General features: G+C 38.7%; 1 protein-coding gene and 2 non-coding genes across 19 annotated transcripts in view; all 3 read left to right on the top strand.

Annotated features, from left to right (window-relative positions):
• PUM1 (pumilio RNA binding family member 1) overlaps positions 1 to 14,941 on the top strand; it is a 128,130-nt gene that overhangs the window by 77,182 nt on the left and 36,007 nt on the right. For 11 of the 17 annotated variants that reach the window (XM_007128473.4, XM_028487001.2, XM_007128475.4 and 8 more), the window contains 4 exons: positions 201 to 294; positions 1,627 to 1,743; positions 8,473 to 8,624; positions 14,147 to 14,285. In XM_007128473.4, the coding sequence (XP_007128535.1) occupies positions 201 to 294; positions 1,627 to 1,743; positions 8,473 to 8,624; positions 14,147 to 14,285 (502 nt within the window). The remainder of the gene's footprint in view (positions 1 to 200; positions 295 to 1,626; positions 1,744 to 8,472; positions 8,625 to 14,146; positions 14,286 to 14,941) is intronic. The other 6 variants (XM_007128476.4, XM_007128483.4, XM_007128484.3 and 3 more) reach the window with 2 other exon arrangements.
• Positions 6,182 to 6,264, top strand: LOC112065360 (small nucleolar RNA SNORD103/SNORD85). The gene has a single exon (XR_002891987.1). It is a non-coding gene; the product is annotated as a small nucleolar RNA SNORD103/SNORD85 (small nucleolar RNA).
• LOC112065359 (small nucleolar RNA SNORD103/SNORD85) lies at positions 14,402 to 14,478 on the top strand. Its single transcript, XR_002891986.1, has one exon. It is a non-coding gene; the product is annotated as a small nucleolar RNA SNORD103/SNORD85 (small nucleolar RNA).

Genomic DNA, 14,941 nt, shown 5'->3' on the forward strand with positions numbered 1-14,941 from the left:
CAAACTAAGGTAAAGCAAGAGAGGGAAAACAGAACTATGAAGCATCATAGATACCAAGGGAATGGAGTAGAACATGTGAACGTTTTTGTTTAAAGCATCATGTCTAAACAAGGGTTTGTGGAAATTTTTATTCAGAGAGGTTTTAAAATTATTTCACAAGACAGGTTCTCTAACCTCATCATGTCCTTTTCTTCCCTCAGCTGTTCCAAAGACCTAACGCACTTGCTGTCCAACAGTTGACGGCCGCTCAGCAGCAGCAGTACGCGCTGGCAGCCGCGCATCAACCCCACATTGGTAAGTCCTTGAGCTGAAAGCTCCCTTATAGGGGTGACCCCATTTTAGGATAGCGGCTGCTGTGGAACCCAGCAGACTGATTGTCAAAAAGTCCAGACAAATCCCTCAAGGTACAATAAATGGCCTCTTACTCTTGTCCAGTTGTCTTTAGCAACATTCTTATTTTTCTAGACCTCAACTGATAAGATTTCTTGGTATCCAGTTATTGCTCTGCCTCAGCTGTTTCAGTATTTAAAGTAGCATCAACTCTGTTGGTAGGTTTGGATGAACTCAAATAACAGTAATTTTGTGCTTGTTGGGCTTGTGTAGACTATGGATATATCAATGTCACATCTTATTGAGTAGCAAGTAGTACCTATAAGCCTGTTTTCCAAGTAGCATGTATTGAAAATTTTAAAAAGTATTTTAAAGTACAGTAGCTTTGCCCTTTTCCTATTGCACTTATTAATGTTTTGATGTGCATATTTTTGTCTTATTGCCTAGACTCCCTGCACCCCTCCCCCACTTTTTTCAGGTCTCTTTGAAACAAAGTGCTTTACAAGTAGAAATTTTTTTTTTAATGTGTTAAAATGACACGATTGAATAGATAGAAGATCACCAATCATGGATTGTGGAATGCTGTGGAAGAAAAGACTTGCTTCCAACCTAGATATACAGGTGACCCTTGAACAACATGGGTTTGGACTGCACAGGTCCACTTATATTCAGATTTTTTTTCAGTAAATGTTCTACAGTACTACTTGATCCTCGGTTGGTTGAATCGTTGATGCAGAAATGTGGCTATGGAGGGCTGACTTTAAAGTTATACATGAATTTTTGGCTGCGTAGGGGTCGGCACCCCTAACCCCTGCTTTGTCAAAGGGTCAGCAGTATTAAGTCTAGGCATAAAGGCCTTTGCCTGGGTCTTACTTAATTTATACTTGTAGATAGCAGTCTTTATAAATATGCATGCATCTTCTTTGAGGAAAACTGGAAAATTGTTTAAATGGAAATAAGTCCTTCTATCCCATTACAAAGTCTTTTAAATTGCTTTGTTTTAGCCTGTTATAATGTAATTTTTATAGTCTTTTAGAAATTGTGCTGAATGAAAAACTGCATAGCAGTTTTAATTGTACGTCTTTAGCAAAGGCTAAAAAAAATAGACGATAGATAGATGTCACCATAATCTTTAGTACAGGGATTATTTTATCTTCTTAAAATTCCATTTTAGTCTCAACCTATCCTATCTTCTCTTTTTTCTTTTTTTCCTCACCTACAGCCTGGAATGATTAGCCAAACTGTGTAGGTGTTTGGTAGGGCTGCACTTTTAGTCAAGTTTGTTTTTACTGACAGGTATGTTTTCAGCAGGTTTAGCTCCCGCTGCGTTTGTCCCCAACCCATACATCATCAGTGCTGCGCCCCCAGGGACGGACCCCTACACAGCTGGATTGGCTGCAGCAGCGACACTAGGTGAGACATTCTGCCACACGAGGGATTTTCTCACCTGCTAAAAAGTCATTTTGATGGGCACGCATTCTTTATACTCTTTCACCAATCCATGTCTCCAGTGGAGATTTCTCTCCTGATTTCCAGGACCATCTGTCGGCCAGTTAGACATCTCTGCTTAGCTGTAACAGACGTGAACACATTTAAAGGCAGGTTAATCAGCTACCTCCTGTATAGTTTTTGGTTTTTGTTTTTTGTTTTTTTACGTGGTGCAAATGCCTTTAGGCCACTTCCTTTGTAAATTAATTAATTAATTTTTATTTGACATATAGTTCATTTACAATGTTGTGTTACTGTATAGATATTTTTGATCACTAAGGCACCAGTTGCTCATATATATTTCGGGAATTTCTCCTCTTGCTCAGGTCTTCCTACTACCTCTAGTCTACCCTAGTCCAGGTCCGTTTAATCTTTACGTAGACTTTTACAGCTGTTCTCTCTTATGTGCTTTCTTTTAAGTTAATTAATTAATTAATTAATTTATTTATTTATTTTTGGCCACATTTGGTCTTTGTCGCTGTGCACGGGCTTTCTCTAGTTGTGGCGAGCAGGGGCTACTCTTCGTTGTGGTGCGCGGGCTTCTCATTGAGGTGGAGCACGGGCTCTTGCTGCGGAGCACGGGCTCTAGAGTGCACGCTCAGTAGTTGTGGTGCAGGGGCTTAGTTGCTCTGCGGCCTGTGGGATCTTCCCGGACTAGGGCTCAAACCCGTGTCCCCTGCATTGGCAGGCGGATTCTTAACCACTGCGCCACCAGGGAAGCTACTCTCTTACGTATTTTCAGTTTTGTTCCTTCCTTCCCCTTCTTCATCCACCTAGATTGTTCAAGAAAACTGTCTCAACCACAAATCTTACCCTTTTATCCTTCTACTTAAACCCTTCATTGATTTCTGTCTTACCCACTCTAATATAGCATACTGCAGTTAATGTCAGTATGGCTGGTCATTCCAAACTACTTGGGTGGTGGTGGTGATGGTGGTGGGTTGTTCCTTGGAATCAGTGTTTCTAAGGAACTGCCATGACATTATGAGGATTAGTGAGGATTTGGACCCACTATGTATAGGGATCTCTCCACGACTATATGGATGTCTCTACATGTGCACCACTTTCTCCCCCTTCAGATTGGCTCCCACTGGCTCATACCGTACATTCTAGCAGTACTAAATTGATTTTAGTTTGCTACACATACCACACTGGTTTAGGCCTCTGCGTCTTTGGACATTATGGTCTCCTTAGTCCTCTAAAGTAAACTCTTTCCCCATTCTTTGCCTGGGAAGCTTCTTAGCTGCTATTGTCACCTCTAGAAAGCCTTCCTTTGCTGACCTTTCCCTATTCTTTCTCTGATCATCACTTTGTATTTATATGCTTGTGGACGTGTACATGGCTGGGTTTTCTTCCCCTTTGAGACTGAACTCTTTTAAAGGCAGGCACTTTTGTTACTTGACTCTGTGTGGCACAGTAGCTGTCAACATGGTGCGATCATAAATATATGGTAGATTGAATTCAACATTAGGACAGACTTAATGTCTTCCAAAGTAAATATTCTTTGGAGACATCCCAAGTCATGTTAATTGTGACTAAATATTATTTGTAAGATTTCACATATTTTATAGCATATGATTTGTAATTATGAACTCAAATGCAGCATAGAATTTCATATTTTCTTTAGAATTGTTTACATTTTGGCATGGGTTGTGATGGGAACATATGTAGTATAATTTCTCTGCCCCTGTTGCCCTTAGGGGAAGTAGAATCTTTGCTAATTACCGTTAATGTTTATTGAACCCTTATTAACTGTTTGCTAGTGAGTGCTTTTCATTCATATGAATTGTTGGATGATGGCTTTTCAGATTAGGAATTTGGGGCTCAGAGAGCTGTCTTGCTTGAGGTCACACGATTTATTTATTTAGTGTCTACTTTTCCCTCCAGCTTTATTGAGATATAATTGACAGACAAAATTGTAATGTATTTAGAGTACACAACATTAATATATGTATACATTGTGAAAGGATTCCCTCCATCGAGTTAACTAATATATCTGTAATATCCCATATTTACCTTGTTTTATTTGTGCAAAATTTTTTAATTTTTGTTTAAAAATTTTTGTATATTTTTAATTGAAGTACAGTTGATTTACAATGTTGTGTTAATTTCTGCTATACAGCAAAGTGATTCAGCTATACATATATACAGTCTTAAAAAATTTTATTTATTAAAGGTTTTTGTTATTTGTTTTGTTTTTTTGATGTGGACCATTTTTAAAGTCTTTACTGAATTTGTTACAATATTGCTTCTGTTTTATGTTTTGGTTTTTTGGCTTTGAGGCATTGGTTTTTTGGCCTTGAGGCATGTGGGATCTTAGCTCCCTGACCAGGGATCAAACCCATACCCCTTGCATTAGAAGATGAAGTCTTAACCGCTGGACCACCAGGGAAGTCCCTAAAATTCTTTTCTAGTATGGTTTATCACAGGATATTGACTATAGTTCCCTGTGCTATACAGTAGGACCTTGTTGTTTATTCATTCTATATATAATGGTTTACATCTGCTAATTCCAAACTGCCAATCCATCCCTCCCCGCTGGCACCCCCCCAACACACACACACACACACACACACACACACGTGTATTTTCTATGTTTCTGTTTCGTAGATAGGCTCATTTGTGTCATATTTTAGATTCCACATATAAGTGATATCGTATGGTATTTGTCTTTCTCTTGACTTATTTCACTTAGTATGATAATCTCTAGGTCCATCCATGGTGCTGCATATGGCATTATTTCATTCTTTTTTATGGCTGAGTAGTATTCCATTGTATATATATGTACCACATCTTCTTTATCCATTCATCTGTCAATGGACATTTACGTTGTTTCCATATCTTGGCTATTGTGAATAGTGCTGTTATTAACATAGGGGTGCATGTATCTTTTTGAATTGTAGTTTTGTCTGGATATATGCCCAGGAGTGGAATCGCTGGATCATATGGCAACTCTATTTTTAGTTTTTTGAGAAACCTCCATACTGTTTTCCAGAGTGCCTGCACCAACTTACATTCCCACCAACAATGTAGGAGGGTTCACTTTTCTCCACACCCTCTCCAGCATTTGTTATTTGTGGACTTTTTAATGATGGCCATTCTGATTGGTATGAGATGGCGCCTCATTGTTGTTTTGATTTGCACTTCTCTAATAATTAGTAATGTTGAGCATCTTTGCATGTGCCTGTTGGCCATCTGTATTTCTTCTTTGGAAAAATGTCTCTTTAGGTCTTCTGCCCATTTTTCTGTTGGGTTGTTTGTTTTTTGTTGCCTTTGTTGAGTTGTATGAGCTGTTTGTATATTTTGAAAATTAAGCCCTTGTCAGTCTCCTCATTTGCAAATATTTTCTCCTAGGCTGTAGGTTGTCTTTTCGTTTTGTTTATGGTTTCCTTTGATGTACAAAAGCTTGTAAGTTTTTTTTGTTGTTGTTAATATTTACTTATTTATTTGGCTGCGTTGGGTCTTAGTTGCGGCTTGTGGGGTCTTTAGTTGAGGCATGTGGAATCTAGTTCCTTAACCAGGGATGGAACTGGGGCCCCGTGCATTGGGAGCATGGAGTCTTAGCCACTGGACTACCAGGGAAGTCCACAAAAGCTTGTAAGTTTGATTAGGTCCCTTTTGTTTATTTTTGTTTCTATTGCCTTGGAAGACTGACCTAAGAAAAGATTGGTATGATTTATGTCAGAGAATGTTTTGCCTATGTTCTCTTCCAGGAGTTTTGTGGTGTCATGTCTTATATTTCAGTCTTCAAGCCATTTTGAGTTTATTTTTGAGTGTGGTGTGACTGTGTTCTAACTTCATTTATTTACATGTGGCTGTCTAGCTTTCTCAACACCACTTGCTGAAGAGACTGTCTTCTTTCCACTGTATATTTTTGCCTCCTTTGTTGAAGATTAATTGACTGTAGGTGTGTGTGTTTATTTCTAGGTTCTCTCTTGTGTTCCATATGTCTGTTTTTTTGCCAGTACCACACTGTTTCAATTACTGTTGTATCTTCATAATATTGTCTGAAGTTTGGCTGGGTTATGCCTCCTGCTTGGTTCTTTTTTCTCAGGATTGCTTTGGCAATTCTGGGTCTTCTGTGGTTCCATATAATTTTTAGGATTATTTGTGCCAGTTCTGTGAAGAATGTCATGGGTAATTTGATAGGGATCGCATTAATTCTGTAGATTGCTTTGGGTAGTAGGGGTCACACAGTTTAAATGTTGTAGAGTTAGGGTTTGAGCCAGCTCTAGCTCAAAGCCTATGCATGCACTTCACTGTAGTATACAATGTCTGTGTTATACTGAATTGTCTTCTCTGTACTTTCTTTCCTCTGCAGACTTTACTAACTTACTATATGTTATTTGAAACAAAGAACTAGTCTTAGGGATGACACACTTCTCCTCACTGAGATCATAGTTTGGTGATGAGAATCTTGCTTTTGTACTTACCAGCTGAGCCAGACTGAAAATGACTTAAGGGATTTCACAGAGAGCCAGAAATGTTAACTACACAAACTGTGAAACTGCATATTCTTGTGGAGTGTTAATCACACAGGAATTGAAGCAGGCATCCTGAGGAGCCAAGCCCAATTAATGATGCACCCTGAGCTATTTTCCTAAACTCTGTGTCATGAGCCACATGACCAAGGAAAGTAGTAGAAATGCCAGTTGAGAAAACTTAAAGGACAGTGCAGTTGTTTATTGTAACAGCATTTTGTGCACAGTAGAGGTTTGCTTTTGTTGACTCTTGGGGGAGCCTTGGGACTGTCACTGCAGGTTGCACCCCAACCTTTAACAACAGATGTGACAACACCCTAACATCTATTACACCCATTTTGCAGGTGAGGAAACTAAGACGCAGGTAGTCTTCATTGTGTTCTTCTTCATTCTTTCTTTAACTGTCCCAAGACCACCCCACTTTATAAACAATAGTCAGCTGAGTTTGGGGGCTCACCACTCTCTCCTACTTGGAGGTATTGTTTTTAGACTATTCAGATGCCTATGTGTTGAAAATTTTTCAGCCTATTTATTATTTAAAAATACCTTATTTTGTAGCATAGTTTTTCTAAGCAGCACCTTCATTTTGAACCATTTTGCCCTGTGTTTGACAGTGGGTATCTTTATGAACAGAGCTTCATGATCTTGGCTAAGACCACAGATACAGAAAATACCGAATTAGAAATGTCAGAATAATATTGGACAGTGATATAATTTGACTCACTTGTGTTTTAGAACTTAATGGGGAAACAAAAAACATTTACCAATTTATTTTGACTTAATGAAGTACATATTTCTACAGGGTTGGCTACTATGTCAGAATGGATATATTTGAAACAGCTTTATGGAACTTCACTGAAAAGTGCAGTAATTATTTAATCAGGTTGCAAATATTTGAAACTGTGCTTTAACTAAGCAGGCTCTTATTAGAGATGTGTTCCAGCAGATGTGAGAAGCTGGCTTTGAGCCCTTGTCTTAGTTGGCAAATAAGCCTTGGTGTTTCTTGCCACCAGTTTCAGAGAATTCTGTGGTTTAGAGTTCTGCCCCCTTCCAGGTTGCTTTCTGCATAGCTCTGTTACTTCTCTGTTGCATGTTCTGTTTGGCAGAGACTGCAGCTGTAGCTTGTTTCCAAAGAGGGTGAACAGATTATTTAGGCTAAATCAGAATGCTTGGTTGTTGTTTGTTTTAAAAAAATAAATTTATTTATTTTATGACTGTGTTGGGTCTTTGTTGATGTGCGTGGGCTTCTCATTGTCGTGGCTTCCCTTGTGGATCACGGGCTTTAGGCGCGCAGGCTTCAGTAGTTGTGGCACATGGGCTCAGTAGTTGTGGCTTGTGGGCTCTAGAGCGCAGGCTCAGTAGTTGTGGCACACGGGCTTAGTTGCTCCGCGACATGTGGGATCTTCCCGGACCAGGGCTCGAACCGTGTCCCCTTCATTGGCAGGCGGATTCTTAACCACTGCGCCGCCAGGGAAGCCCAGAATGCTTAGTTTTGTATAGCATACTCAGGTCTGTAAGAAGTCAAGGTGTTATATTTTTTATTTCTGCTTGTTTTCAGCTTTGACAAATTTGAATTTCATATACCAATGTCTGAATGTAGTTGTGCTGAATGCTTTTTGTGACATTAGAAATAGGAAAACCAAGCCTCTTAGAATTTGAGCCGTGGACGTTCAGTGGCGTGCTTGGGCTTTGTTAGACAGCTGATGGATTTTCATGCTTCTGGAGTTAATGAAGCACCAAGATCCCTGTCCCTATCAGTCACCTCAGGTGCCATCCTTACCACTGAAAGCAGGGTACAACTTAATCTTTTGCTGTGTTCCATCACTTTAAGCACACAAACTCTACATTTATTTCCCTTCTTGAGCAAGGCCAATTCCTCCATCTGTTCTTACACGTACCCGTTCCAGCTTCTATCACTTATGCTCTCTTTCAGTATCTCCAATGCTTGGTCCTTCACTAGCTTCTTCCTCTAGGCCTGGAGTATATTACTGACTTTAAAAGACTTTGGTGTGGGGATCATGTATAATATTTTCTGTTTTTTAAAAATGGAATTCATGATTAGCTAGAATGAATCAATATATTAAGTTAATATTTTACAGTAGTGTCTGCTGAGTCAGGTGTTGTCTTTGGAAATTGAGATGGTTGTTAATAGTCTAAACTTGCTATTTTTTAGGCCCGGCTGTGGTCCCTCACCAGTATTATGGAGTTACTCCCTGGGGAGTCTACCCCGCCAGCCTTTTCCAGCAGCAAGCTGCTGCCGCTGCCGCAGCAACAAATTCTGCTAATCAACAGACCACCCCACAGGCTCAGCAAGGGCAGCAGCAGGTAAATGTAAACAAAATTTATACCACCTAAATGCGCATATTAGTTATTGTATATAGTTAAAAGGTAGTGTTGTCCCTGATAGAGAAATTGTGAATGTTGAATGGGTGAGTTCCCTTGTGTGGTATTTGAGTTCATGCTCAGACTTGACTGTGCCTTACTGAATGTCTTTTACATATCAGGTCCTTGTTCATTGTGACTAGTTGAGATAATCGTATTACATATCGTGTAATACTGCTTAGAGGGTTTTCCAGTTAAGTGTGGCAAAGTGAATATTCATACTGATAGTAAAGTTTTCTTTCTTTGATACTGTAGTTACTTTCTAAGCACCATTCTCACATCACTTCTGGCTCTCTCTTTAAGTAGTTTGCTACCAAAGGGGAGATACTAGTTCTTCAGATTGCTTATTTATAGCATCAATTAAAAAAAAATTGAAGTAAGTTGATTTACAGTGTTGTATTAGTTTCAGGTGTACAGCAAAGTGATTCAGTTATACCTACATATATACATACATATGTATATGTGTGTGTATGTATATATATTCTTTCTCATATTTTTTTCCATTATAGGTAATTATAAGATATTGAATATAGTTCCCTGTATTATTCAGTAGATCCTTGTTGTTTATTTTATATATATTGTAACATCTGTTGAATTAGACATAAATCTTATACCTATTTTATCTCTTTGAACTTAGAGTAAGCTTTTTAACCAAGATGAGAAAGGATAGTTAATTACAATACTAAGTGTCTTTTTATATTAGATAGGCCATTTTTTCTTGCTTACTAGGATAACACCTATTTATTGCTGAAAATTGTGGTGAATTGGATTACTTGAAGGAAAAAAAATCCCCTAAATCCTCCTGTCAGAAAAAAAGCAATATAAATGTTTGGTATCTGTCATTCACTATTTAATTAATTTCTTATAAAATTGGGATTATGCTGTCCACATGGCTTTGCATCTTGTTATACTCTTCCATGTTATTTAATGTTTTTAAATCTATTAGAGTATCTCATTTATTTTGACCAGTCCATTATTATTTATGTTATATTTATGTAACTAAGTTATAACTATAACTTAGCCATATTTTGGTGTTATAAATAAGATTAATATTCTTTGCATAAGTCCATGATTATTTCCATGGAATAAAGTCCTAGAAATGGAGTTTTTTTCCCCAAGCAAATAAAGTGAGCATTTAGGCTTTTGATAAGTATCGTCAAATTAAAGCTGTCTTTTGAGGAGAAACACCAGCTCATATATGTACATATGATAATGATCCAAATAAGAATCTTTTGCTTTTTTATCGGTTTTAGTAAGAGAGTGTATGTTCAATTTTTTAGATTTTACAGGTTTATAGGAAAAACACAGGTCTTGAAATTCTAGCTAGTTTATTCTGGGTCAGTATTTTTTTTTTTTTTTTTAATTAAAAAAATTTATTTACCTTTGGCTGCGTTATCTTCGTTGCTGCGCGCAGGCTTTTCTCTAGTTGCGGTGAGCGGGGGCTGCTCTTCGTTGTGGTGCTTGGGCTTCTCATTGCGGTGGCTTCTCTTGTTGCGGAGCACGGGCTGGCTCTAGGCGCACGGGCTTCAGTAGTTGTGGCTCGCAGGCTCTAGAGCGCAGGCTCAGTAGTTGTGGTGCATGGGCTTAACTGCTCTGCGGCATGTGGGATCTTCCCGGACCAGGGCTCGAACCCGTGTCCCCTGCATCGGCAGGAAGATTCTTAACCACTGTGCCACCAGGGAAGCCCCTGGGTCAGTATTTTCATAGTCAGATTTTTTTTGTAAGTTAATGCATGATTTTCTTTGCAATAGATACAATTCTAGTACCACATGCATAGGGAATTCAGCAGATAATTTGTTGACAGAATGGGTGATCCCTATTAATAAATTTCTTAGCTACTCTTTGTGGATAGTTGGTATTTATCAAGTGATGATCCTTGTGTTTAAATGGCTGCCAAATCATGGATTTAGAAGGCTGAAGTAATTGCTATGTTTAAAATTTGCTCTAATAGAGTGAATAAGAAAAATAGTAATACGTACTTCTTATTGAAAGCTTTTTGTTTAAAGCTAAGTGCTCTACATATAATTTCTTTTATTCTGATAAGTAGATTATATGACTTCCCAGCGTAAGATTAAGGAAATGGAACTTGTGTGCCCAGGATCACACACCTATTAAGGTGCTAAGATTTGAATCTGGGACTTCCCTGGTGGCACAGTGGTTAAGAATCCGCCTGCCAGTGCAGGGGACACGGGTTCGAGCCCTGGTCGGGGAAGATCCCACATGCCACAGAGCAACTAAGCCCGTGCGCCACAACTACTGAGCCTGTGCTCTAGAGCCCGCGAGCCACAACTCCTGAGGCCCGTGCTCCTACAGCCCATGCTCCGCAACAAGAGAAGCCACTGCAATGAGAAGCCCACACACCACAACAAAGAGTAGCCTCCCGCTCGCTGCAACTAGAGGCAACAAAGACCCAATGCAGCCAAAAATAAATTTAAAAAAAGAAAAAGATTTGAACCCAAGTCTGTAAGTTCACAACTTGTTACGTCTTCTGACCATAGTGATAGAAAGCCTGAGAGCTGGTCTTTGTTCTACCACTAGCTGGTTGCAACTAGGGCAAGTTGCATGACTTCTCTGAATATATCCTTAGGTATGAAATGGGCATGATAATCATGTACATTATTTCAGAGTTTTCTGTCATCCACAGTAACAAACCTTAATTTGAAAAAGTTATTATTATTAACATTACCTTTTAACAAGTAGCCATATTTTAGTTCCAGTGATATTTTTGCCAGTTCCTGGCATCAGGTGTTTTAGGAAAATATGATATTCTTGGTGAACTTTTTTGGTCATAGTCATTGAAATGAGAGGTTCTTTTTAAACTTTGCTTTCGGCCTTTTGGCCTTTACGTTTTATCAGAAAGCATTTGTTATGTTCTAGGCATGCTAACTCTTCCAAATGTAATTGCTGAAACTTTCAGTAGAGTCAGTGACATCCTGGCTACTTCATCTTCCTTCTGATTTCTTTTTCATTCTTTTTGAAGGTTCCTTTGACACCTGATTAAAAAAACTGTTCTTCTCTATTTCAAAATGTTTGTTAAAGAAAAAATCCTGGATATTAGGTTGAACCCAGGCACAGGTGGTGGCTTGGTGTTGGATGTTGCATTTTGAGAGAGAAAAGTTGAGAATGGCTTCTGAACTTTCTAGATTAGGGGAGACTGTATAGATGATGATTCTGCCAAGCATCATGAACTGTAGAAGGATGAATGATTATTAATGAAAATATCTCCATTGAGCATCTACTTGCTTATTACATTTTAAATGCTGTGTTTAAGTCAGTACCTTTGAAAAGAAATTTCAATTTAACACCTTTTGCATCATGAAGATAGGTAGTAAACTAACTCCTAGGAGAGTGTTTTACAAGTAGATATTCAGTCTTTTTTTTTTTTTTTTTGCTGTACGCGGGCCTCTCCGTTGCGGAGCACAGGCTCCGGACGTGCAGGCTCAGCGGCCATGGCTCACGGGCCCAGCCGCTCCGCGGCATGTGGGATCTTCCCAGACCGGGGCACGAACCCGTGTCCCCTGCATCGGCAGGCAGACTCTCAACCACTGCACCACCAGGGAAGCCCCTCAGTCATTTTTGTTGATTTTATTGTATGTAAAATTTTACTTGTGGAATTTTACATATTTGTTTCCATAAAATTCAGGCTTGACATTTATTTATGAAATGAAAATATGAATATTGGCAGCTGACTTATGAACTTTGATTTATTGTCAAGGGTACCACATAGATTTCTAGAGAGTTGACAAAAAGGAAACACATTGCTCTCCTGATTGTAAAATAGGACTCAGTAGTCTGGACTACCCCTTTCTTCAGGCACCTTGTCCATTTCCTTGTCCTCTGATGTTTCACACAACTCCGAACCAAGCATAAGCCTAATTCATTCTGCCCTATGAAAAGGATGTTTTCATTGATTTTTGTTTGTTTGTTTGTTTTTTAAGTTCTTGAACTATTAGTATTTGCCATATCTCTGTACCTGCTGCTTACTTTTCCTAGAGTGAGAGCTCTTCTGGATTATTGGTTAGGCATTTTCTACAAACTCTCACCTGTGCAGCCTCCCTTGAGTCTTCTATCTATTTAGATTGAAGCACTCCTTCTGTTGTAAAGTCCGTTAGATTCTTTGGTTCACAAACAGAAATAAATTGCCTAATATTTTGATAGGAATTAACTGTTGGTTATTGATTATCTCCTGGGTAGTAGGCATTGTGCCTTGCAGACATTAATTCTAATATTTCCTACAAATCTGCATGATCAGCTGTTACTCTCACTATTTTTACAGATAAAGATATAGGAAAGTTTGGGTAAATTAAGTGTCTACACATCTCTTCTTGTCAATATGGACAGTGTTGGTCATTTAAAATACTCATTTAATAAATATTTGATTGTGGTGTTTCTCTTTTACATTTTTTACCAAATGGTACCAAGAAAAATCTGTGCATGGGTTCTTGATTACATGTGTAACTTTTATAAGTAGCAGAGTGATATTGAAAATGATCTGCTAAGAACTTTGCCTTTGAAAACATTGCAAAATGCATAAACGTTGGTAATTTTAGCCTTGGTATTGGGTTTTGCATTTTTACTTACTGGCATAGATAGATCTTTTGGAATAGATTCTTCAGAGCATTCAGAATAAGAATGATTATCAGCATCTTACTACCTGTGTTTCATTAATAAAAAGAAAAGTAGATCCTCTATCACAGTGACAGAACTAGTATTCTGTGCTGAAATGTCAGTGTTCTTGACTAGTACTCATAACCATTTAGATTGCTGTGCGTTTGTGGTATTTATGAGAGGCAGAATGGAAACGGTTGAGTCAGAAGCCTCCTAAATCAAACCTGTTGATTTCATTTTGGGCCATTTGGGCCCTGATAAATGGGAATAGTGTTATAAGGTAGAGAAAATGTTCACACATTCCATAAAGAAAGTTTAGCGTTTGTGTGTGTGTGTGTGTGTGTGTGTGTGTGTATGTGTATGTTTTGTTACAGATATTATAACTTAATGATGTGGGTAAATTACCCTTGTTTATCATATCTAAACCCCTCCTCCACTCCATCATACTCTTTTTTTTCACCCACTTTTTGATTATTGTAGAGTTACTGTCTAGCTCTCATTTGCTGGAATAAAAGCTCCAATTGGGCAGGAGCTTTGTGTGTCTTGTTCATTGCTTTATCCCCATTACCTGCCAGATGTTAGGCATTAAGTATTTGATTAATGAATGAATGATCACTTTTGTATGCTTTTGGCTTCTTATAAAGGTAATATGTTTAAACTAAGAATGGTAGAATGAAATTTCACTATATGAAATGCTGTTAATGGATTTTTTTTGTTCTAACAGCCATGCCACATAAAACCATTATTAGAAAAATGGTTTACAACCATCAGTTTTAAAGTTGATCCAACTTAAGCATGTGGTGGGTCTTAGATGTTTCCAGTGAAAAGAAAGTAGTTGATTTATTTCTGTCTCCCAGGTTCTCCGTGGAGGAGCCAGCCAGCGTCCTTTGACCCCAAATCAGAACCAGCAGGGACAGCAAGCAGATCCACTAGTGGCAGCTGCAGCAGTGAATTCTGCCCTTGCTTTTGGACAAGGACTGGCTGCAGGCATGCCAGGTGAGGCTGCATTGTTGTTCCTCATCATTTGAGGGTGAAAAAGTCTGCTTATTGGGGGAGATTCAGAAGAGAATGGGCAGTACTTTTGGCTTGCTTAGGCTTGTCATCATTTGGTGACTGGCGAGGATGACATACACTTGCCCTCACTTAGACCATCGTTCATTGATGAGAGTGCCTAGTGTTCTGAGCCCGTCTCCGTCTTAAATGTTGGAGATATGTGAACCTCCACACATAGCTTGGAGTATGCTGTTTTCCTTTGGTGTTGATCTGTTTTCTCCCTCAGTGTTAAGAGTGGAAAGAGTGGCCAGACTGCATCAGCATCACTCCAAGGCTGATGTCTTTGAATAGTATTATTAGGAAGACATTCCTAGTATTCCTTGATAGTGTCCTCCTTACATTTTTAGGATTTCTCTCTGACCAACAGTAGAGGTGCTTTGTAGTTGTCTATCTGTGATTGATATATATCCTGAATATATGTTATTCTTAGCTCACTGTCTCCTGGTCTTATTCTTTGCATGGATTGCATATAGTTTGAGGTTATTCCTTTGAAACAGGTCCTTCTGAGACCTCAGTATAAGTTTATGGGTTCTTATTGACCATGGCACATACCTAAATCAAATGATCTATTTATGAATTCACTGAGTAACTTGAACTTG

This window comes from Physeter macrocephalus, chromosome 3, assembly GCF_002837175.3.
Source record: "Physeter macrocephalus isolate SW-GA chromosome 3, ASM283717v5, whole genome shotgun sequence".
In the NCBI taxonomy this organism is placed as follows: domain Eukaryota; kingdom Metazoa; phylum Chordata; class Mammalia; order Artiodactyla; family Physeteridae; genus Physeter; species Physeter macrocephalus.